The sequence below is a fragment of the Melozone crissalis genome, unplaced genomic scaffold (genome assembly GCF_028551555.1).
Source record: "Melozone crissalis strain CALT ecotype California unplaced genomic scaffold, PUWL_Pcris_2 ptg000042l_1, whole genome shotgun sequence".
NCBI classification, from domain to species: Eukaryota; Metazoa; Chordata; class Aves; order Passeriformes; family Passerellidae; genus Melozone; species Melozone crissalis.
The window spans coordinates 13186522-13212570 of NW_026535820.1; the positions used below are offsets into that span (position 1 = coordinate 13186522).

The following is a 26049-nucleotide window of genomic DNA, read 5'->3' on the forward strand; positions in this document are numbered from 1 at the left end:
AATAGCTGTGTTTAGTGGAAAAGAAGTTAGATGAGTCTGTGGCGTGTGTGCTAACTCACACCCTCTTGGCTCAGCTGGGAGGTGGACACATGAAGGAATGACATACAGACATCTTTTGGAATATGCTGCTTGTGTCAGTTCCAGCTTAAAGATAAGTCTCACAAGGTTGATGCTTCTCTATGCTTCATTAGACCCTTTATAATATCCACCTCTATTCATTCAACTAAGTGTCCACCCTGCCTTCAGAAAACACATAATATACAGGTTTATGTAATACTGGAAAAAGATGTTGGAGTTCCTAATGGACCTAAATGAGTAACAAAACACTGAGGAGTTGAAAAATTTGCTGCATAAAGATGGAATTACCTTATTAGAGATAAAGCAGCCATGACTTCATCACAGATCTCGGTGGTTATTTCCAATTAATAAGTTGTTGTCTCTGGAAAGCACATTTATCAAAAGATAAAAGTTTTATCAGTGGATAAAACTTCTTTTTATAGGTTAAGTTGGAATTGAGAAAAAATTTTTTTGCAATGATTGCAACAAACCATTCATATGAAACTAGTCAACCATTACCCAAAAATGTCTATGTAAGGTAGGTGTTCATTTTATAAATATATGTACTAATGAATCTGAAAGTATATGAGGTGTGATTGTGTCATTTAGGAAAATGGTGACAACTATTCTCTTCTGTTCAAGAACTGAGTGGTCATGTTCAATGGTTCTGTGAATTGGTGGGAGTGTCTTGAATGCTTAAAGAGCCAAAAAGGCTTTTAGCATCTCACACTGCCAGTTGTCTGGCCTAAGCTTTTGAGAAACCTGGCCTAAATATCTGCATTTCATAATCTTAAGTACTTAGCCCTGCATACTTCTGGTCTGAGATATAAACTCCAGGACAATACTTATTTTTACTGCACTCACTATGCCAATTCAAGATCATTCTATTTAGTATAAGAGGTAAGTAGTTTTTAAGGCTATATCTAAGCTCTGCGGAGATAATTCTTTATCTTCCTCTTCTTCTTCTTTTTTCTTTTTTTTCTTTAGTATTAAATTGACAGGGAGTATGTAGTTTGCTTTTAGTCTGTTTCTCCATTCCTGTGTTTAGATTTTGATTTTACATGATTTTTCCATATTTAACGTTATAGTAATGTTTACAGTACCTAGAACTTATATGTTGGGCTATTTATGTGAAATAGTAAACTAAAAAAGAATAGACTGTGTAAGTCTACTGTTAACTGTGAGATAGTAGAACTTTCCTTTCCATGTAGTGTAGGCAGTGGCAGTCGTGGCAGAATCTTCAAAACTTTTGCTTCACTTTTTACTATGTTTTTCCTAGTGGAAATTTTTATCCTTGAAATATATAGGATACTACTGTGTTAATTTTTACATTTATCATTTAACATCTATAATTTATATAGGTAATACAATCTTTAGGTTATTCTGTCTCTTTAAGATAATTCTTCATAATAACTTTATACAACATGAATAAGTTGTTTATACCTTCATCAATATTTTAATTGCCAGAGGTTCCTATATCTAAATTCTTTGGATTTACATAGCACGCTTGGGATTCTGAAGACATCAATAAAAATAAATCAGCTTAACATTACATTGGTCTTGTGAGGCAAACATGTCTACTGGTTGGTAAATACAGGCATGGCATAATTCCTTTCCCAAAGCAAATCAATCAATTTCTCCAGAAAAGCTGGAGAAGCCATTTGTTTCTTGTGTGTTATAGCTGAACATTAATCACAGTATGAATCCTTATCTTCAGACATTCCTGTTCAGTTAAGGTAAAGAGGCAGAGTCAGCTTCAACTGAGTAGCCATTGGAAAGTTTCCTCTGGTTTTATTAGCAGAGCTAAAATTCAAATCACTGGTTTTTAATGTTTGTTTTAATTTGGGCTTTGTTGGAACAATGAGGAATACATTTTCACTGATGGTCTTGATAAATCTTTCCAGACCTCATCATAAAATCATGTTTATGTATGCTCAAGAGAGCCTATGGACTACATTATTAGTATTTGTGTGATTAAACCTTAACTGACCTAAAGTTGAATGCTTTACTTAGATTCAGTCATACAGCTTACTTGTATAGTGCATTTACTTATTGAACTGAGTATGTAGCTCAAAGTGAGAGAACTGCAGGAGGAAGAGGTTGTAGAAGTGTTAGAATATTCTAATTTTCTGTAGCTATTTAGCAGTTAGGTTTTTTTCTTTTTAATTATGAAAAAAAGAGTCAAAGTAAAAATAATAAAGTCACTGAAGCATGGGACTTCAAATCTGGATTTTCAATTTATTGTATGAAATATGACTATGTGCATCTGTGTACCTGTATAAAGCAAATTGTTTTAATTCCTCCTTAAATGTTGCTTCTTACCATACAATCTTTATTTCACAATGCTCTATTTCATAAAGCTTGCTTGGCTGAGTGCTCTCCTGGTTGCTGAATCCTTCTGCTGCAGGTCAGAGTCAGGGTAAGGTGCAATAACCACCTTCTTCCTTCCTTCTTCTTTGAAAGGGCTTTGTCACCAGCACATAACATTTTCACTGCCATGCAGCTGTTTTAGGCCTTCACTTCATCTGCCTGTTCCTCCCAATTGGCACAAATGACTTAATATTATTACCCCCTGTCTCCTGTGGTGTTGTGAACTCCAGTTTAATCACCCTTTCATGTTAATCCAAATCACCTATACTGTGCTTTGCTACATAATTATTTATTGAGAGAATTAAGCTCGAAAAGTGGATCTACTCTGTATGGTGATCGTCTCTTTATACAGGATTATCCCAACAGATGATCTCATGACTTTCAATACCTCTTCTTACACTTCTGCTACAGTATGTGAAGACAAAGGCTAATACAGGAGTCAGAAAAGCTGCCCATTCAAAATTCAGTTCATGAGTTTCATGTTATTACCACCTTAGTTCAGTGACCTTTTCTTGTAATTGCTCATTTCAGGAAAAAACACCCAAACCACTCAGAAAGACAATTTATTGACTAGAACAAGTGGTGAGATTGACAGGAATAGAAGATATTTCCTATCTGGTCTTGTAAGCGTACATTACAGGTTACTGCTTTACCTTTGACAAAGTATCAGAGGGAGGAAAAATTCTGAAACTGAGGAAAAAACATTATGCAGACTTGATGTAGCAAATGGCAGGGCAGGGCTGCTGGCAGCAGCAGGTCCCACTGACCAGCAGAGAAGCAGTAGGGGGTGTGCAGGCCACAGCTCAGTGCGGGAAGGGCAGGGAGCAAGCCAGGAGCAGCCTGGGACATTCTTGGCCCCTTCTTGCTCATGGTAGAGCTCAGCTTCACTGGGGCTCCTGGGAAGGGGCACAGAGATGGGGGTCTCAGGAGAAGTGGTCAGAAAAAATAAAGTGCAATCATGCAAGGTCCTGATGAGGGTGTGGATTAATGACAGAAAAAATATAAAAGGTCCTGATTAGGGTGTGGATTAATGACAGAAAGTGTAAGAGCTTTTTAAGTGGCGTTGGTACAAAATGAAATGTTAACCTCAGAGCCCATTCCTCTGTCACAGGGGAGAACTTGTATTTACTCTGCAAGGGCAAATTTCCATGGGCTGTGCTCAGGGCACAGCTGGCTATCTTACAAAGTAGTTTGTAAGATTTCTTTTGACTTTGGTGGAAAGGCAGATACAGGTAAGCAAAAGGATGGCATTTAATTTCCAAAATTAATGGGCCTCACTAATCCTACCCTAAAGCCTTTCATCCTACCAGGAAAAAAAAAGTGCAGACAACATCTTACCTTGAATTAGTTAATTGAGGGCAGTGCAGTTTTCAGTGATTGGATCAAGTGAAGGACCAACCATTTTTCATGTGCAAAGTTAATGGGTAAATAGTGTTTCCAAGTAGCTCCAATTATTTAAAGCCTATGAAATATGATATCTGAAAAACATAAGGCAGAAAGCTTAAATTTGGGTCCTATGATGGGTTGTGTATCTTTCCCCTTGACTTTTGAAAGGCTGAGTGGTAAAGAGGAAAATTTTTTTTATTTCAGTCTATAAACCTGGGGGTTTGCAGTTTTAATAACAGCTGGGATCATCCTAAAATTCGTGGGGAACTTTGATTAAGCATGTAATGCAGAATTTATTAGCAATTAAAAACTACTGGATGGTCCATTTGTCATCCATGTCTTAGAACAGGACCTTGGAAGGAGGTGCATTAAAAGAAATATGTGTATGCACTGAAATTCTGTTCTTATATTAGTTAACCTATGAGTCTCATAGGTTTATTTAATAGAAGCAGCTACTTGGAAAGTTAAATCTTTTAAAGAGCATCACATTTTCAGAAGTTTTTGGTGAAAGTGATTTCATACTTTTAACAGGTTTTGTGTAATCATCAATTTTTAGTTTTTGCTTTCAGTCAAGCTGTGAGGTTAAATTATGTTAAATAAATAAAAAAAGATCTCCCCTATTTTATTCAATGCTTTGAACTTCTTAATAATTCCAGTTGTATATGTATCCAGAAAATTAATAGTATTAGAGCACATAATGCTGTGGAAGTGGCTAATAAATATGGGATTGTTCTCTGTATGGATACCTCCCACACACCCCTGTGAAATTCATTCTACCTAGAGCCGTAATTTGCAAGGTATTTGTTAGGTCTTTTCAAAATATAGCTTTCCATAAACATATATTTAGATGCAAAGTGTTATTTAGAGATATATGTCAGACTGTTCTTGTTTTACTTATGTCCCAGGTAAAAAATGCTTTCTAAAATCTTGTCTGCCAGGAAAGTTTTATACAAAAAAAGTGCTGTTATGCTATCCATATGGTGCATTTTATTCTACCAATGTGAGAAGGTGTTTGTTGCTATTTGTTGTCTTGTTGGTTTTTTTTTTTCTCCAAAGGGGATGCTTTATGCTCTGTCAGTTTTTCTGTCCCTGAATAACCTTTGAATCTAATTTCACAAGGTAGTAATCTTGGCAATGTTGAGTTGCTATGAGCTGTGAAAATTTGCATTTGGCTCAAGTAGAGAGACTTGCTTTCATGAGGGAATTGGACTTTTGAGAGGCAGATACTGCTGGGGCAATGAGTGATCTCCCAGCCCTCAACAACCCACAAAGTCCTGCCCTCTGAGAGTGAGAGAGATGTGGAGTGAAATGAAGAATGCATACTGGTGAGATTTGGGGATTTAGGACATATCTTTAGGATGTCAGGTTTCTTCAGCTCTACTTTTTTGAAGATAAACTGGTTTAAATATAATATAATGGATATCTCTGTGTAGGAATCAGTGAGTAGATATTAAAGCTACTTCTTTACAGGACTTGTAGAGGTAAGCTGTGACTGCCAGCACAAGTCATGTCTCTGTATTTTGTTTGTTTCCTATGGCACTGTTGAAAGCATATCCTACATAGAAAAATTCAGTGGCTTGAGCCCATATCATCACATTCATCTACAAACTACTACTGGAGTTGCAACATTTCTTGACAAAGCCAAAGAGATCGTATTTGCCAGAGAAAATCAGTTTCTAAATGCTTCCACTGCTTGTGTGTTACTTTTTAATAATGGAAAGCAAAGCTATTAGCATCCTATGCCACACATGAACACATCTTCGTGTTCCAATAGAGCCCTACTACAGGTACACACTAGGAAAGAGGAACTTTACCAAAGTTATCTTTGCCTTTCTGTTTTTAAAATTGATTCCTGCTCAGGCATTAATAAAACTTGCTCAGGTTTTCTGATCCATGATGTGGCCACACAACAGAGCAGAACCAATGCCAATTCCAGCGACAGTGATGGGAGATGTTTACAGAAAACTCTCCTGTCCCTCAAATTCTGTGCTTCTTGGATTTAAGTTTAGTAAAATGCAACAAGTGAGAGTTACATTCTGTATTCCAGAAGGATCTCAGCCTGTAGATCACAGCACTGCATGCCTTGAGCTCAGTAGGGCTCTGTGAAAGAGGAGACTTATGAGCACCTAGCGTAGGCAGTTGCACCAAGAGAGGGTGCAACTAAAAATAAATCTTTCACTTTCTAAAAATAGATCTATAGATGAGTTCCTTTAATTTTAAGAAATGTTTTCTATTTTGGTTTCCTGTTTGTTCTTTAAATTTCATCTGTGGAAGCTAAGGATGCAATAGTAGTCACACAAAATAAGAAAACAAGTAGAAAGGGACAACAACCTATAAAACTTTAGTCCAGCTCAGATCCAGATTTAAAGTTTTCAGCTAGTTCTCTTCATATGATAAGCTGACTTATCATAAGATCAAATCCCTTTTGCCTGAATTTAGTGGCAGGATGTGGAAGATTAAATATTTTGGGTTGGAGAAATGTGCTGGTTTGACCAGGAAGTGGGAATTCTGCATGCTGCATCCCAGAATTCCTACTTCCTGGTCAAACCAGCACATTAATGATAAAAAGCAGTTTTTATAGCTGTTCAGTTCTCCGTAGTCAGGTGTTGAGTTATTATATCAATATGAGAAAATGCACTGTATGCTCTGATTTATTTAATTTTTCTGGCATAATTCTAGCTGGTTTCCTCACAGAATTCTTCCTCTACGAGAAGGTAGACTGAATGTGATCTTTGGCGATGGTGGAGTTTTGCCAAATAGGATTTTATACTCTGATAGGGGAATTCTCCATGGCAGGGTGGTGATTTAGTTACCTAATGGGAATATATGTAACTAAGTGGTCCCAGTATTCACAACTCAAGTTATCTTTCCTAATAGAAGGTAAATATTTTTATTGTAATGAGTTTGAGTCTTTACAGACCAGGTCTATTAGATCATCTTGGAAATTTCAGTGCTGCTTGATGGCTGTATGGTTCCCTCTAACTGAGCTCCAGGTACCAAGTGACAGAACCATTTTGCAGTAAACAAAGTTTATTCCACTACAAAAAAATCACAGAGAGTACTAGGGCATGGCATCAAGTGGGTAAGTGCAATTTCCTTTCTAAGCAGCAGCTGTTCTGGGAGCTTACAGTGTGCCATGCTATCCTGGAGGAACCTGGCTGATTCTCTTCTCACAAGCTTGAGAGTTTAACAGGCAACATATAAAATCTCAGGGCTCATTTATGGCTAGACCAACCAAAACAGCTCACTTTTGTATCAAATGTATACTAATGTTTGTATGGGCTGGAAAGTCTTGTACCATCTTGGGCAGGTAAAATTATGGCTTACAAGGACAGTTTTTGGTTTCTTCAGGAGGATACCATGAAAGCTACCACCCAATAGATATATTTAATAATATTTGTAGTGATTTAGGGGGCTATCATGACCTGTCTGACTCTTCTGGGGAAGAGCATTTGTTCTTCAACTCAACTGTGTTGTTTGCTAGAATTGGCTGCCTAAGTAGTTTGAGCAGCAATTGTTGAGCAGCCTCCTCTGGGAGTCAGGTTTAATGCTTTTCATAATATTGTCCTCCATCCTCCACCCCCAAAATGTCAGACCATGTCTTTAACAGAAGCACAGTCAGCATAGATTTAGAATGGAAAGATTCTTTTGTTGTTTCTGTTTCTTCCTGGTCTTTTTGTGTGAGTCTTAAGGATACATTGAACTGGAGAGCTAATAGGCAGAAACTGCCTTTATAAGGAATTCTCCTGCAACATTCTCATGATTGCTGTCCTGTGATAACCTCAAGCAATGTCTCTGGCTTACTCTTATGATAAATGTTTTGTTTATCCTTCCCTAAACAGGGAGAGTCAAATTAGATGCCTTTCTTACAAGATTTACTTGATTTACGAGATGCATATCTTTAAGATTTATTTGTGGTAGATAAGTAGGGAACTAATCAGTAATCTATTCCATCAGCTTCAGCTGCAGACATCTCAGCTGCTCCTCTCTTACTCAGACTATTGCAGACTAAGAGTAGGCCTCCCCCTTGGCTCAGGAGCCCTGCCTTCATCTGTCCCTTCCTGATTGGTCTCAAGTTCTAAATCTTCCCACCTGGTCCTTAAGCAGTAATTAGGGCCATTAACCTCTGTCTCTCAGGGCTACTCATTGGGACAATCCAGCTGATTTACCTCCAGTGAATTTTTTAAAGCTTGCTAAAGATTGCTGCTATAAGCAGATAGAGGTAAAAGGCCAAAAGGAAAAGCAAGAACAAGCATTCTCAAATTGTACCCTGTACTTCTCACTAGGCAATATGCTCCTCTCTTGCATATGCAAAAAATTTGTGTTGTGTTCCTGTTGTGTTTCTAGCTTCCCCCTAGAAAAATCAGTCTTCAATATGTCATCTTATGACCATGATCAGTTGTAAATGGCTGTTCAGTACTGTGCAGATTCTTTTGGGTTACATTCCTGTCATTTATCAATTGCTTTGCTCTTTTTCCTGAGTCTGTCTCTCAGTATGTTACTGTTACTGGGGTTTTTTGTTGGTTTTTTCCTTTAAGGTGTGCTTCTGAAGATGTAAATGATTGGTCAGAAGAGAAAGAGTGACAGGACTGTCTCCTCTCACCTATTCTGGCATAGGATTGTGGTGACTGAGCAACACAAACTGTAGGAGGGAGGGCCTAAAATTCTCCTAAATGATGGAGACAGATGAGTTGGAGTTCCCTTCTCCACTGCTTCCACCAATTGATATTAATCTCCTTCCCAATTATTTGCACTTATGCCATGCTCAGACTGGAAAGGAGAAAGGTGTGAGAAATTATGAAATGTCATTATGTAGGAACAAACTAGGAAGAGGAAATCAGCTCAGGGAAGAACTTATGATGAGTTCAGAAAGAGCATACCAAGAAAAGTCCATTGTTAAATTTTTCCTCTCTCATCCCAATCATCACTTCTAGTTCCTCGTTATATCCAACTTTTGTTGTGTGCACTGTGTTCTTCCTTCTCATCTGAGCTGGGATACAAAATGCTGCATGTCCTTCTGTATTAGAAAATACAGGTGCACAGCTCAGCATATAACGACGTGCTTAATAAGTCCAGCTGCTGCATGGCCTTAGGCAGACCTTATAGGGAGTTGCTGAGTTCCTGGATGTCAAATAGCACTCTTTTGCCAGTCTTGACAAGGATAGGACAGAGGTACCCATTGTCTTCATTGCTTTCTTTCTCTTTACCTATTGAAAACAAGTGATCCTCTTGTCTGCTGTTCTTACAGCACACAAACCCTGCAGTGATGTGTTATTATTTCTGCATCTGCCTCTGCTGTCAGTCTCTAGAAGTGTCTTTTGAAACTTTGTACAACCTGGAAGCCTCTTGTGCAGTTTCCATCTCCAGCTTTTCTAGGATACAATAGAAACAGGAGAACAAGGTGAGTGTCAGCAACCAAAAATCAGTCTTTTCTTCTGGATTCCTGATATAATTCAAGCTCTTTCATTTGTGAATGTATTTGGTCCTTGGGAACTTTTCGTTCCATTAAAGGAGTAGAAAACTGCCATGATAAGGACTGTGAGGAAGAAAAAGACAGTGAATTAAAGGGGCAGGTACAAAATCTACATTCTCTGTGGTCATAGTATGCTTAGCAAGACTTCACCTGTAGTCATAGATTCAAGGGGTGTTATTTATAAATAAACACATAGTTTCCAAATAAACACATAGTTTCCAAGTGTATATTCTTGCTTTGGGACTTGAGGAGATAGCCCTATATTTTGTAGACTCATGGAATGATTTGGCTTGATCGAGGAACCTTGACCTTTGGAAGGAACCTTGAAGATCATCTACTTTCAACCCCCCTGCTGTGGACCTGAGCACCTGTCACTTGACCAGTCAGAACTGCATCATTCCTGGCCTTGAACAATTCCAGGGATGGGGAATACACAACTTCTCTGGGAAACATCTTCCAGTGCCTCACCAGCCTCACAGAACTTTTTCCCAAAACCTAATCTCATCCTAATTTCTTTCAGTTTGAAGCTATTTCCCCTTGTCCTGTCACTACGTGCCCTTGTAAATAGGGCACGTTTTTCTCAATCTTTCTTGTAGGGTGCCTTCAGGTATAGGAAGGCCACAAGTGGGTCACCCCAAAGCCTTCTCTTTTCTGGGTTGAAAAAACCCAATTTTCTCAGTCTTTCCTTGTATGAGAAGTGCTCCATCTCTGTGATTAACCTGGTGCCCTCTTCTGGACTCGCTTCAACAGGTCTATGTCTTTTTGGGACTGAAGAAGAAAACAGGTTATTGAACTGTTTTGATGTCACAGCTTAAATTTATGGCAAGAGGAAGCAGAGAGAAATTTAGGGAGGAAGAAATGAAGGGAATAGCATCAGAGACAAGAGAAGAAATCAAGAAAAGACTGAAGCAAAAAGGAACTAAAGGCATAATGAGTTGAAAGATAAAGAATGAAAAGATTTAGGAGAAAGCTGCATGGGAAAAAATGGCTGAAACTGAACCAAAGGGCATGAATATAAAGAATAGCACAAAAGGGGGAAAAAAGATTATGACAGCTTTCTAGTTAATTGTAGATGTCTGACAAGTGGCCTATGACTAAACCAGTGAATTGCATGTGCTCTGTATTCCCTTTATTCCTTACTGTTAAAGTGAGGAAAGGGATTCTTCTTATGTTTTCCAGCAGCAATATGCTCAAGATTAAAACAGAGCATCCAGTGATGCTGTGTTGACAAGAAACCCTGCTCTTCTGTGTTTATGGCAACATTATTTCCCTACATCCAGACACCCATAAGAAATTAAAATCACAGAAATGAAACAATAAGCTTAGCACATTTAAGCTACTGCTCAAGAAATTCTGTCACTCCTCTATCTTCTGGTTTTTGCTGACATTAGCTTCTTACCTAAGTAAGACTTAGAGGACATTGCAGTATTCAGTAACTATTTCTGTTTTGAAAGCTGGCAGCAGGTTGAGATATTTTCAAACAGTATAGGGAGCACTGTTGGTGTGTAAGTTGGATCTTTAATTGATAGACGGGGTTTTGTCAGGGATTCTTCCGTTTCCTCACTGGAGAGTTGGAGCTTGCCTGTTTTATCCTTGTTGACATGTTTATATTTTAAACCTCTGTCAGTTAGATAAGGACAGGCTGCAAAGAGGGGAGCGAGAGTCTTGGGACCTACCTTGTAAATGTCATTGTGATATTCAGGTCTTCAAAATGTTCTCCATTTTAGTGGCTTCCTGAATGTGTTGCATGCATTTGAGGTTTCATTCTCAATTTAAATAGAATGAGAAGAAATTAATAGTTCAGTGTTTTTACAAAATGTTTTGTAGCTCTTACCAGCCAGTTGTCTAACAATTGACCAAAGAATTGCTGGTCAAAAATGCCCATTACCTTCCTGTAATGTGAACCTTAGTCACTGAAATATATTCCTTAAGAAAAATGTTCACTAATCCTCATATTAACTGCTGCTATTTCATTTAAAAAGGAAAATAAACTCCCCTAAACCCTGACAAAGGGAAAACTGTGGTATCTAGATAAAAACAGTAAAGAGTTTTGGCAAAAGGCCAAAATTTCACCAAAACTTGGACATGACAATTTTCCAATAGAAGTTTTAGGATAATGGATTTTGCCACAAGCACAAAAACTATGTGGGGCTCTCTCAGGCTCTTGGCTTCACTGAGCTATGACACTACCTGCAAAGTGGGCTATTATTGTCCTTGGAAACTCACTGATGAAGTGTTCCTGACTTTGATAATAAAATAAGGTTGTTGTTTTCTTTTTCTTATTTTGCAATGTAAGATCTTTAAAAAGTGTAAATAAATTCAGATGTTCTGGTTTGATTTTGGGTGCACTATAGAAAAGGTTTAAATATTCTGTTGGCACACAATTTGCAGAAATCCAGAATTTTGTGATGAATCTTTCCTATGTGGCAACCTATGTTTCTCAAATTCTCAGAAACTCTGTCAGATTCTTTTAGAGCTTCAAAATAGCAGTGTATGATGCCAAAAATAATTTAGTCTTTTATTTGAGTCTGTCACCATTTCAGTTTGACTTTTCAACTCCCGCAAAGGACATCATATTTTTTTCAAAGACACACCAGCCACATTTTGCAATATGACTACTTATTGATGATTGTATTAATATGTTCTTTTAGTATTTGGTTGAAAATGCCTGTCTTCCTACATCAGTTACAGGAGTTCTTAAAGTTCATTACTAAAACAGCTTTGTAAAATAACAGCTATTTAGTAGCTAAGAAGCAGCCAAGTCTCCTGCTCTGTTGAATCAGCTCTGCTCTGGTACTCTCAATACTGGCGCACTAGGGGGATTTGGAGATACTTATTCTGATTCCCCCAAGAATTCTCCTCCTGTACAATGGCTGGTGAAGGAGCAGGAGCTTTCCTGGAGATGCCCAATTAGGTAATAAGAGATTGGTTGTGGAAAAATTAGAAAGAAGCTCTTTAAACTATAGCCTGTAAATACACTTTATTCTTCTACTTGAGTGAGAATTCTCAGTTGCCTCTCTGTTTTTACTCTCTATTAAATTTTTGAGGTTATTTCTATTAGGGTAAAGTGATGTATTTTGATGTTGGTCAATACCAGTGGGGAGAGGCCTAGGAGAGACTGTATTTTAGCTAAAAGGAGAAAATAGCATGGGAAGATATGTGTCTCAGATGGTCTTTCAATTATTTCTTATCTTTCAATTATCAAAACTTCTATTTATCCAGATAAACCCACTGGAATGAAAGTGTCTGGGTAATTTATAGTTTCCTTATGGCTAATAAATGTGCTTCTGTTGAGAGGAATATTATAAGCAAACATAATATAGCATAGATTGGAAAATTACTGAGAAAGGATGAGCCCGTAGTCTTAGAAACAGTCAGTGTTCTCTCAGGGACTACTGTAAAAGCAATGACTCTGGAGAGAAGATCATGCCAAGGATAATTTGGGAGCAAAACCTTTTTATTTCTTAGTTTCTATTGTAAATAACTGAGCAGTTTGTTTCTGGAAGTCACATTGTTAACACAGAGCAAAGATAGAAGATCTTTTAATCTTTCAGTGTAATACAAGTTTTGTGTTAAAAAGTCCTTTACAACTTAACACTTCACATGTTAGATAACACTTTTTTAGAGTCAAACCTATGAAACTCTAGCTTTCAGCTCTCCATTCTTCCCATAAAAATGCTGTTGTCCTCATGCTCCAAATAGCAGAATTGCACACAAGGATGCCTTCCATTATCAAGGGTGAAATTTTATAAAGGAGCTGGAAAGGCCAATTTTTGTGCAACAAGGGGAGCAAACTGGTCATAGTCAGTTGCAAAGATATGGGTAAGATGAACAAATATGTGAGGATTTTATAAAAAGGAGGTTAATTGGATCTTGAAATAAATGATGAGATGCTGGAATTGTATTTGGGAATTCAGAGTCTTCCCTGAAATGAGAAAAGAAGAGATGGACAGTAAAGTTCCACACATGTGACAATATGAATGTTTAAAGGGGCCATGAAAAAGCATAATAACAGTAAAGTCTGGAAGATAGAAAAGCATAGGATTTAAGAGAGGTTGTGGAAGGAAAATGGCTTTTTAATGCAAAATAATAGAGACTTGGACTTCTATCTATAAAAGCTGATAGCAAATTCCTTATGACAATAGCTGAACCTGAGTATTCAGTTATGCCTCCTGCCTTCTATTTGAATTGAGGAGAAAAAATTAGGATTTTTTTTTTATGGTTTCAAGTATTTCAATAACAAAAGAGCATGCATATGCCAAAAATATTTAATTTTTTCTAATGTGTTATTTATATTACAAGTATTATAAATTTAATGAAAAAATTAAACCAAAGTGAAACACAACTACCTCCTGTAGGCAAGTTTCCTGCTATACGGAGAACTCACAGTTTGCACAGGAATGAAGTGGAACTCTAACAATGCAATATTAATTTCAAATATATTTTTAAGGGAAAGTTATAGGACATGAATTTTTCCCTTAACTTTTCAGGTCAACTTTAATTTTTTTTTATATGTCAAAGGCATGCTTCTCACTCATACGAGTTTACCAAAAGCTAGCTTTTATGAATTTTTCAAAAACTTTGTCATATGTAGAATCAGTTAAAAATGTAAATGTGAAAAAAAATTAAAATAAAGTTCTAATTTAATTGATAATTTTGGAAAAAAGCAATCAAATCCATTGTCATCAGAATGTTCTAATGCCTTTCTGTGTCATAGGAATAGTTTCTATGAAAATATTTTTGCTACACAATAGCACATGGGAAAGTATACAGAAAAGCACACATAATTTGCAAGAATAGTTGCTGAAATTGTAGATTTTTGTGCATTCAGTGGCAGAGAGGGAAATACTGAAATGTAGGAAAAAGAAGTAAGGGCTGGATGTACAACTGGGAACAAGCAGAATTCTGTCAGCTTGAGAATATAGTTTTATGTATTCATTAAAATGATTTAGTAACTTTTACCAATGTTGAGGCAGATTTCTAGAAGAGAATCATGCAGAGCCAGTAAACTTTTTTCATCTCTGCCTGCCTCCTAACCCCTTTCCTTTCCATGCAGCATGGAGACCTCTGCTGCTGTCTTGCCAGCTCTTCAAACATTCAAGTCTCTCTTGCTCACAGGAGTTCTGTGGTTTGTGAGTGTCTGATGTAACTAACTGAAAGAATTGCACACTACTCAAAATGATGTAAAAGTCTCTATCTAAATGTAAATGTAAAATGTAATGCAAATGTGAAAAATGAAGCTTCATTTAAAAAAAAAAAGAATTGCCACACTTCCATCAGAAGCATTTTTCCCTGAAAAGGTGGTGTCGTTTGTTCCATGTTGGCATTTTTAAAGTCACAAAGATATGATTTTTCCAGTTTTTGGTCATTTCAAATAGTCACCCTCAGTAATTAGCTTTCTATCACTGAATTAGTTTTGTTTGGGTAATCAAGTGCCATCTTTGTACACTCACCAGGGTAGCCAAGAGTCTCTGCTGGGAGAAGCTTCCTGCAGTGAGTTCATGTGGTGTCATCCTCCAAACCCTGTCCAATGGCCATACACCAGTGTTGAACCCCAGCAGGCACTGAGGCACTTTGGTAGACTTTATATTTTTAAATGTTACAGATTACTTCTGCTTTAGTCCTCATAAAATAACAGCCCGATTTCTGTTGGCAACTGTGGGGTTTCTGCACTGCTGTCTTTTGCATCTTTGGAGTATTCTTCTGCAAATAAAGGGATAAGGTTTTTCTGCTGTAAGCATGCTATAAATTGATCAAAAAATAAATATATTTTTCATATAAAGGCATCAAATTTTAGAATTTTGGGAGCTGCTCTTTGAGAAGGTTTCAAATCAGATGGAAAATATACATGAAAAACATGGGTTTCATAGCACAAATGAATTTATTGGGAAGAGAAGACTGAGGGGAGGGGATGTGATAACAGTCCTCAGTTGTTGGAAAGAGTCCCATGAAGAGGGAAGAAAATGCTCTCTTCTCCCAAAACCACACCTTTCCTCCATTGCAATCTATGGTAGACACATGAAAAAGAAATAGGCTTAATACATTTGTGAAAGTCAGAGGTTGGTCTTAAAAACGTTTTAATAGTTCTGAAGACAGTGAAACACTGGTGCAGGTTGTCTGGGGGATGCATAACATCTCTGGCACTGGAAGTCTTAAGATAAACACTGGGAAACAGTGGTCAGGAGTGACCATCTGACCTTGTTCTGGTGCAGCAGGATAAAGTAGGTGATACTGTGATGTCCTCCCAGGTCTCCTCTTCTATGATTTGACTTCAAGTGAATGTTGTTGCTGACTTATAATGTCTTAGAAAGAGGTTGGTATTTCATGTTATAACCTCCTAAAAATAGGTCATTAGGCATGAACCTTTACTTTCATTTTGATAAAGCAGTATTGCCTAGTACTTATTATTGCAAGGAAGAAATGAAGGTAATGAACTCTGAACCTTCTAGAAAGGGTATATAAATAGCAGCATCTCAGTATTTTTAAGACTGCTGGATAATCATCTAAATGTTTGGGGAAGGAAATAATCTTGTCTTTAGCCTTGGCTAAGTTCTCGCTGAATAATTTCTGATTGCTGTCACTTTTTTCTCCAACCCTCAGTTTTTAAGCACAAAGCATTCACCTGTGAAACATCTTACATTTACTAATGCTTCCACTCCACCAAGATGTAATCTTTCATTGCTATCAACAGAGATGTGTATGCTTCCCTCCATGCTCATACTTTCATGTCAGCACAAAGGTTTTTGCTTTCAGGTGGTGAACTGAAACCAAGAACTGACTCTTGTCTTAAGCAGACTGGCAAATATTGGAAAAAAACAAATCTACAAACAAACAAGCAAAACCAAAACATTTTAACCAAGTTCACTTCAGTCTAGTTTACTGCAGGACCATAAAATGTATTTGTCAAAGTCTGTGGAGGAATCTGAATGAGCATGTTCCTGTCTGTCAAAGGTGGGAGGAGCCTTTTGAAAGGACAGTGCAAAACCTAAAACTGGGTATTGTGTATGAACTATGATCTGTCCTCTACTCTCCCACCCCTTGTTTAGCACTGCAGCTATTTAACAGAGTAGCAAAAGGAAATCCTTATTGGCTTTTGCACAACTGCAGAGTCAACACAAGTGAGAGACATCTCTTTCTTCTCTGAATCAGTATTCATCTGTGTAGAAATACAGAAAGGTAGAAATTTTGTTCTTAACTGAGCTTTTGCAAACTCAGTGAGCTTTTTTTCTTCCTCAGTTTGCTAATGAAACAGCTAGGAGAAAAACACCTCTTTTTCCTGGTACTGTACTCAGTCTTCAAATTCACAGTGAATAAAAAATGGATTCCAGCCATGCAACTTTCTCACTGTTTTTCCCCACACTTCATTTAAGATGCTAAAGTTGTTGTTTAAATAAAAACTTTAGAGAAGATGTTGGGCAGGGCTCTCTATGCAATACTTTCTTTAATAACTAAACAAAACAAAACAGAGCTGAAAACAAAAAAATCATCCCGACTGTTGCATTTTTAAAAGATATACTTAAGCCATTTTGACCTGAATTTGTTTCCTTCACAAAAGGAAATCGCAATGCTGGTGCATAATTTATGATCTTGGCATCTAGCCGAAACATATGTACATACTGAAATCAGTTTTGCATCTGTTTAACTTAGTGCACACGAGTAGTCTAATTGGATTTAGTCTGATGAAATGACACATGTGAGATCAAGTGTCTGCACAACAAGGATTTCAGTTAGTAGGTTTCTTTAGGGCAGCAGCTTCTATGCTTTGTGTGGTGCCTAGCACATGAAATGGCTTTTTGATTATCTCAAAGCCTTCTGCATGCTATACAGCTATATTGATGGGTGAAACAAAAAACTACAGAAGAACAAGTCTTGCAGCATAGGTCAGATCTGCTACTGCATAGCACTGTACAAACGTAGCAATTAATTCATTGTAACTTTCTTTTTTTAAAAAACATGTCTTTTGATAATCTCTTTAGGTTTAAGGGAAATCACTCTTTGTTACAGGCTACCAGGCTCAGCTGTTGGCCTTTTGGTAGCCATTGGCCAGGTTAAACATTTTTGCTCACACATGCTAAACACTCTGATAAAACACAGCCATCACCTCCTTTAGGATGGACCCTGAACTTACCTGACTGGGCAGCAATGTAGATACTCAGCATCTTCACAAGACAAGCTATCAGTGTATCAAGAACTGGAGTTTTGTTTTTTGCTGCTCTTGCAAGCCTTATCTTCCCATGCCATCTTGCATCTGCCATCTTGAACTCTGGCTAATTCCTTGCCCTAGAAGGGGTGGTGCTGAGCTTGCTACTTGTTGAAGCTGTTTTTATCCCCAGGACAGCTCTTCTGGTTTGTTCTCATGTTTTCTCACTCTTCCTATTTCTGCTGTAAGGGTCTAGGGAATGAAGAGTGATCCAGAGAGTGAAGAGATTCAGGGAAGGGGATGAGAGAGAGTGCAAATTCTCATATTAGGAGCATTAGGGATTAAAAACTGGAACTCCAGGGGATGAGTACTGTGAGAATATAGTCTGGGAGGATATAGAAAAAAGGAAGGCTTGGAATATGAATGCTGTTAAGGCAAGGCAAGTAACTCTAAAACACTCTGTACAGAGGACCAAAGATGGAAACGAAAACAGGAAAAGGGAAAAAAAGAAGCTGAAGTAAGACTATAAGGCAAAAAAATATACCTTACGGATGAATGGTTTTGTTTTTCCTTACCTTCTACCTCACTGTCCAGATTAATTCTCTGGCTGGTGAAATACCCTGAAATAAAGATAATTTTAGGAAGCTTGGAATGTGGTTCAAGGCTTGCCATTTGAAATGTATTTTTATTTGAAGGATTATGCTCCTGACTTTTGCTGACATTAAGGGAGGAGGCATCTAAAAAAAGTGTGTGTGTGTGAAATTTGTCATGTGGCACCTGATTCAGACTACAGAATGCTTTGAAGCAAGAGACAAAAATATTGAAATATTACAGCATTAAGATATAGAAATAAAATTTTGCTCTGATTGACCTAAATGTGAATCTGATGACTCTGGTGAAGATACTGTCTGATATGTTTGTGTGGCTGGGGAAAAGCTTTGATCTTTAAGTTTTATGTTGTAGAATGTTAAGTTGTGGAAGGCTTTCTGTTACTGATGCCTTTATATGGTCTGCAGTTTGAAGTGTATGCAGTGGGAACAGGCAGCTGAGGACTTGATATTGCAAGGGAAAATGCACTGTATTAACTTTTGTTAATTGGAAATTTTTTGGTCCTACAAGTGGATACACTTTATTGAGATGGTCATCTGTTTTATCCAACAAATGAATTTCTGCTCAGGGGAAAGTTCTGAATGCTGGTTTTCAAAGAGGAAATGGTTTTACAACATGATTCTCAGAGAGCATTCAAAATGTAAACCTACATATCTCTAATTAATTCTGGGGTTTTGCAAGTGAAACTAGAACATAATCATATCCTTATTTTGAATAAATTTTTGCATCTCTTGATAATATTTAATATTCATTGGCTGAATAACAGTATTTCCTACATGAATCCTCTTTGCCTTGAAATGTTTAAATTTTAATTCTTTGGAGTTTTGTTCAAATCAACTATCCTTTATTTACATTTTGTTTAATACAAAAAAGTTAGTATTTATAAGAAACTTCTGTAGGTAGTATTTACACTAGGCTGTATGGCAAAGATTTCATGTTAACTGTAGTCATCATGGGTAATTAATTTGTTAATAGATTTACTGAATTTGCAGTCAGTCACATTTTTTAAAGTACTGAAATTAATATAATTGTGCATTGTTTGCTCTTGGAAAGATTAGGAGTGCTTTATGTTGAACAAAGTATAAAAAGAATTCATGGAATTCTTGAAATATTTACTGAGAATTTTTTGATAAGTAAGACCTTATTTTTGCTGAGAATTTTTGCAAGCATATTCTTTTTCTCTATTTTCAGTCCCCTGCACATAGCTATTCAAGCTATGACTCTGGCAAGAATGAGAGTGTAGGCAGAGGTGCTGAAGATCTGTCTCTGAATCGAGGAGATGAGGATGAGGATGACCATGATGAGCAAGAGGATCCTGAGAAGGTTAATGAATCAGATGGGGTAGAAGCTGAGCGACTGAAAGCTTTTAACGTAAGCCCTCTTGCACTCACCTTGTTTACTTCTTCTGTTCCTTTTGCATTTTTGTTTTTGGGTAAGTCTGACAAGGCACATTAATTTGCGGGATTTATTTCAATTATTATTTTAATGCACATTAAACTCTTGCCAACAGACGACAGATTTGCTGTGTTTCATTTAGAATTTTGAGGCAGAGTGCCATCTTTACCAGTGAGGAAAACAAAGCTTTGTTCTCTATGTGCATGTGTGACCATGTGTGTGGCTGTGTGGATGTGCATGTTCACCCACTGAATGGAAAGAGGCTGTAGCTAGTTTTGTCAGGAGACCATTCTGGTGGTCAGCTGTTCTCTATTGCTTTCTCAATGTATATAATTATGCATGAAAACACAAGCAATTGTTCAAACAAAGAAAAAAATGTGAGTCAGTTCAATAAAATGATTAGCAATCACAGCTTATTGTTAATAATGGAACTTAAGTAGTGCCTATTTTCACAGTCTGTTCTGGTTTATCTCACAAGTTCTGTATCCTATAGACTTTTCTTTTCTTGTCTATTTTTTAAAACCCAACCCACCCCCACCCCAAATAACCCTTTAAAGAACTGTTTGCTTTATATTTCTGGCTTCCCGTTACAAAGCTCTTCAGTGGATAGAAAACAAAAACTGTCTTCCTATCAGTAATCAAGCCAGGAAGCTAGGAAGAGAAGAGAGCTGCCCTCCAAACCCATCTCCTCTGTCTCCCTCTTGCCAACAGATGTTTGTCAGGCTGTTTGTAGATGAAAACTTGGACCGAATGGTCCCAATCTCTAAGCAGCCCAAAGAAAAGATCCAGGCTATCATTGACTCATGCAGGCGACAATTCCCTGAGTATCAAGAGCGTGCCAGAAAACGCATACGTACTTACCTCAAGTCCTGCAGGCGGATGAAAAGAAGTGGTTTTGAGATGGTGAGTTTTGACTTAAAACCCAGCCCTAGTTTCCATCAAAACCCCATATGTAAATCCATGGCACTATTTTGTTTTCATCTTAGCGTCTTTATTTTTTGTTTGGTTTTTTTCTTTTTTTTTTTTGGTAATACCAGGTCAGAGATTTCTTTTTTTCCCTCCTTCATTCTTCCTGAATTTATTCCCCTCAATTTAAAAGTGCTATAAGACAGTAGAGTTCACAAAATGAACTAATATGGATCTGTAGAAAAAGAAGAGCAAAGCAAGGCATAAGGAGGGAAACTGAACTATGGACTATACAGTGACTTATTTCTTGCTTTAAGTTATAGTGACAGATTTTTGCCCAGAAAAGTCATGTTGTAAGATGAATTTTTCTCTAAAATGCCTCTGCTAGCTGGATTCCAGTGAGCTCTGTAAAACTGACCCTCAAGAAAATGCCCAGTGAAGTAACATCATAGTGGCAATGGTTTTGGCTTTGGGTGTTTTCTTGTACACCTTAGCCAATTGCTTATCAGTGAAAGTCACTCCTTTGAAAGCTTTCAGTTGATATATAGGTGTGCAAAACATGTTTAATGGTTGTAAACCAAACATGTTTGGTCAAACTTACAATTTGAGCATTCCAATGGTTTAGTAGTTATAATTGAACCAAATCTCATGAAGATTATATTGGTATACAACTGACAGTGACATTGTTATTTTAATATTACTCAGTAGCACAAAAATGGGTGAATAAAGACTTCTCATTAACTGGCAGCTTCATTATCTCTAGAAAATGCCTGTATTTCCAAAATGGAGGAAAGTCATAAGAAACTAAATAGCTACACACCTTGTGTTTAATGTCTTAGCTACCTCTCTGGCCTTAAGATGACCACAAAACCACCTCATTATTAAAAATAGATATCATTTAGTGATTAAACATACCATTTTTTTAATGAATCATCTGCAAACCCATTGATTACATTAAAATCATTGGAGATGATTGCATTTTACTGTTTTTCTCTTTCTCTCTGTCTTTCTCTTTCCTGCAGTTTTTTGCAGAATATTTATGAGTACCATATGTTGTTTAAGATGGTAGCTGACAGTTTTAAGAACAAAATATCAAGCTTATTTGTAGGGTAAGACCACTATTTGATAACATCAAAAGCAAAGACAGAAACTAAATTTTTGTGTGTGTTTTGGATTCAAATCAACGGCATGGTTTTATTATTTGAAACATTGGGATAACACTGTTTCTGAACAATGGAAGCTCAGATGAAGAAAGGTAGAATATAGGACATCTGTACAGCCAGAAGTGCCAAAGATTGACTGGTGGTGTACATGGCAGATTGTTTAGCCCTAACAAAAAAACCAAACCAAAACAAACAAAAAAGGACAGATAGAAAATAAATATTTCCTACAATATACTAAGTAGTATTAAATTGCATCTACTCACTGACAATAATTCATCAACATAAATTTCAGCTTTCATGAAGACAAATATTTTATTTAGCTTTACTTTCAAGTGAAAATACTTACAAAATTAGCCAATGCTAGCAAGTCTCCTCTCTGTTCCAATTTATGGCCTTATTGCCATCATTTTTCATGCTGATGAGCAGTTATGTAAACTGGCTCATTTTTGTAATCTGAAAGATTTGTTCAACTGTTTTGCAATATGAAGAAGGGGCTGCAGTCTAATCCATGAGACCTGGGTTGGCTTGACTTTAGTGCACATTTGCAAATGTTACTTTCATATGAACAAAGGTTGCAGGATCAAATTTTTCCTGGAAGGGGAAAAGGAGCAGAGATTATTGGGAATATGATCCCGATAGGCAATCTTTATAGCTCAGAAAGATTTCCTGGTTTTATAATAACGGTTTATGATAGGCTTTATGTCCTTTAAAACAAACAATTCACCCTCTAAAACATTGACTTTTTGCCCATGAATGGAAGTGACAAGGCAATGGAACACATGCCAAAGACTGCAGCCCTCTTGGGCCTGAAGGGATATTTGTCCTGTGTCCCTGTTTGCAGGTAGGAATACAAGCCAAAGACTGTCCGAAGTCTCTGGAGGATCTCCCATCAGCTTCCTAAGAGAATAAGCAGCATTTTATGTGTATGTCTTGAATAATTCTGAAATTTAGTGTGTTTCCCTTTGGGTTTTTAAATTATTTTCTGGTTTCTAAGTTACTGTATCATCAACTCTTGATTACAGGCATTTTTAAAAATGCTACCATGGACAGAGGCATTTGACTACTTGATTGTTTTAAACATCCTTACCATCTTGGTAATGGAGAAGAATAATTTTTTCTGGATAATAACATTAGTTCAAAACAATCATGAAAGGACACAATGGTGATGTTTTGAATAAGGGGCTACCCTCAAATACAGCAAACCAGAATAATGATCTGCTCAGCAGCTGTACCAGTACCATTGTTATATGAAATAGGGTGTCAGATAATAACCTCCACAGGAGATGTCTTTTGCTATACACATGTTAAATACAAGTATTTTATTTTGTTCAGGTTCAAAAATGCTACATTTTGACCATCTAGTTGAACGAGAAAAAGAGAATATTCTCTTTTATGGCATATGACAGTTCAGACTGGGTGTGGAACCTTGCAGTTATCTACAGTGCCATATTGGAAAGTGAAGAGAAAATGTAAACACTGTGTTAAATTAGTGTAAAACTGCATGAAAAAGATGAAAAAGCAAGCCTGGAGCCTGATTCTGTCAGTTATTTGCTGCCTGTAATCCCAATGACAGTTCTTGCTGCATAACAGGCCAGTTCTAGCTTTGAGGCAATAAAACAGGCTCAGTCTCATGAGTGTTCATATTGTTAATTAACATGATTCTTAGTATTATTATGTTTAAGAGATTGCTTGTAGTTATTCTGCTTCTCTTTGTGACAGATAGCTGTCTGTGGACTCTCAGGCAGCTTGCATAGCTTCTTGTTACAAATATGCCTTTGAGAAGCTCCCTTTCTGCACTGGAAAAGCTCTGCCCATTTGACTGTGCAGATGTAGTTGTGCAGTTTTCATTCTGACACAAGTTCATACCTCAATAAGGCACTCAGTTTTTCTCATGAATCGTAAGATTTTTTTCTCCTCCCGCTGTCTCTTGCTAATGGACTCTTGAGAATGTTCTCTTACTAAATTCCACAATCTTGCTCAGAAGCTTTCCTTGGGAGGGAAGTCTGTCAAATACCAAAATCACTGGCTTTTGGATGGGATTTCTAGGTTGTGCTTCTGCCTGCATTGTGCTGTATTGCTTTGAGGACTTAAAAGTTTTTTTATATTCTTAAAGGAATTATTTCTTTTTCTCTTCATTAGCCCAAAAACAAAAGAAAGAAATTACTTCCTCAGTTTCAAGGACTGATATCAACGAGAATTCCTGTATATATGTTAGGTGTTTTGTGACCTCTGTAGGGTATGCAGGAGAAAATTTCTCCCTGCAATATTCAGATGGCCTGTTTCACTGTTTTTCAAATCCTTTGTTTAGACTTGTCCCAGCCTCTGTGAAAAAGAATTGCCAATTAAAAAGGGTTAGTAGACAGATGCTGGAGATATGTGCTGTGCATTTATTTAGATATAGTCCAGAAAAACTTTAGATACTAGAAATAATCAAATGAGGTTCAATTGTCTTAATAGTTACATTTTCTTACTATTCTTTGCTTCTTCCCATCTTCACAATCTCCTATGATCAATCTCACTGCATTCAATTTGAAAGTGCGTCTTACAGTATATTTTTCACAGATATGCCATTTTTTCTGCGAGCATCCCAATGCAAGAACAAGATTTTATCATTCACTAAGAGATCCTTCCTTTATTTTTAAGAAAAAGGAAACCCTCCTTCTAAATACTACTGTAATAGAAAACAATAGTAGCAAAGAGCAAAGTGTTTTGTGTTGGAGAGGAAAGGCTAGTCATAAATGCATTTCATTGTCCAAAGACAAGTTTGGATGTGTGGGAGAAGAGTCACACTGTGACTCTTACCAAAGACAGTTCCTGATCCAGGTCCCAGTGTTGCTCATCCCAGCTCCTTCTGTCCTATTGCCAGCCTCAAGAACAAATAACTAAGCTCTGTGTCTTTCACTGCTGCTGTCACTTGGTTGTGCCAGTTGGCTGAGGGAGGTGTTTTAACAATTTGCAACTGTGCTCATGTTAATCAAGGTGTTTTGAATGTGTCTAGTGGCTTGTCGTATGTCTGTACTGAGACTGAGCAACTTCGGTGGCAACTGGTTTCCAGAAGGGGGATGTTTTCTGAAATTTGCCACATTAAGATTACTTGGGTTAGGTGTCTAGGTTCTCCTTTTCTAGTTTTAGAAAGAGGAACCTTTCAATGATTACTGAATTTAGTGCTGAAAAGTCCAGCTGCTCTTGCAGTCACTTGGGTTTTCAGTCCTCCAGGCTTTTATGTCTGGAAAGGTCATAAGTGTTTTCACGAAAATGAGGATCTGTGGAATCGGGGATGCATGTCTAATTGATTAACATGCTGGGAAGCATTAAGAAAATTATCACAATAGCAGTTACATGAAGTTACAAATACTAATAGAGTTGTTGCTTTGTATTATACCCAAACTCTGTCATTTGGGCACTTCCCTTTCTTAGCATCTCTCCCTCTTTTGGTAGTGGCTAACTTATTTAAGTCTGATGGGCAACTTGAATTGAAATAGGCCAAAGCTACTCTCTCATAAAATTTGATTTTTACCATTAGATCTCATATAGTCTTGAAAAAATATTCTAGGATCAGTTTTTCTAAGGCTCTGAGATATGCTGTTCTTTTTTTTTCACCACAGAACAGTTAAGTGAATACTTCTGTGATTTTTAAGAACTTCCTGCTAAATCTTCCCCAGATAACTTTTGCTTTTTAGTGACTTTTCAAAGTATAGGCAATTTTGGAAAAGTGAGGAGTTGAAGATGTAACACTTTTTCCCTTAGCCTTGCATAATGTGAAGAAGTTAGCTTAGAAAAGGCATGGTATTTGGAAAAATAGGATTAAAACTAAAAGTGAAAAATACCTACTAACCTGATAGGACTTAGTCTTCTACCTACATCCTGTGAAAGAGGAAAATATAGGAACCAAATTTTGACATTTATTTCAATTTTTTGTTGAATTTAGAATAAAAGTAATCCCCTCTGAAATAGCAGTAAGCTCTGATGTAGAACAAAATCAATTTTTTATTGAAAAACAAAGAATAGGTTAAAAGAACGTTTAATCTGTTTACCTGTAAGCTTGAAATCAGAAAAAAAAAAGTAAATATTTCAGTGGTTTTTGATACTATGATTCTGACTTAGATTGAGAGCTCTTGATGCAGTGTTACTTGATTAACTGGCCTGTGCCAATGGTTTAAGGATAGGAAGCCAACTCAGTGTATTATTTTAGGGGAAACAGTAAATAATATTAAATCATGCTCAGTTTTCCTAATTCCTCTGGAGTTTTGCTAGTAAGGTGCTATCAGTGTTCAATACAATCCTCACCTGACTCAGAAGGAGTTTGGTCAGCAGGATGATTCCTGGAGTTCTCTGTCACTCTGAAATACCAGATAAATCTTAAATAGAGATAATTGTGCCTAGGTTTGTTAGAGAAATTAGGTGACTTTGGCCCCCTCAGCAGTCAGTGAAGCACTTAGATGAACCAGTCTGGAGAGGTTCATCCCTGGGTGTCTCAAAAGTCAACAATGAAACAAAAAATGAAGCCTGGATGACTGCTTTTGACATAATACTTAGTTTTTATGTACATA

At 37.1% G+C, this 26049-nt stretch overlaps 1 protein-coding gene across 4 annotated transcripts in view; it reads left to right on the plus strand.

Moving 5' to 3' along the window:
* NOL4 (nucleolar protein 4) overlaps positions 1–26049 on the plus strand; it is a 186348-nt gene that overhangs the window by 118500 nt on the left and 41799 nt on the right. For 3 of the 4 annotated variants that reach the window (XM_054284740.1, XM_054284742.1, XM_054284743.1), the window contains 2 exons: positions 19227–19406; positions 20142–20333. In XM_054284740.1, the coding sequence (XP_054140715.1) occupies positions 19227–19406; positions 20142–20333 (372 nt within the window). The remainder of the gene's footprint in view (positions 1–19226; positions 19407–20141; positions 20334–26049) is intronic. The other variant, XM_054284741.1, reaches the window with a different exon arrangement.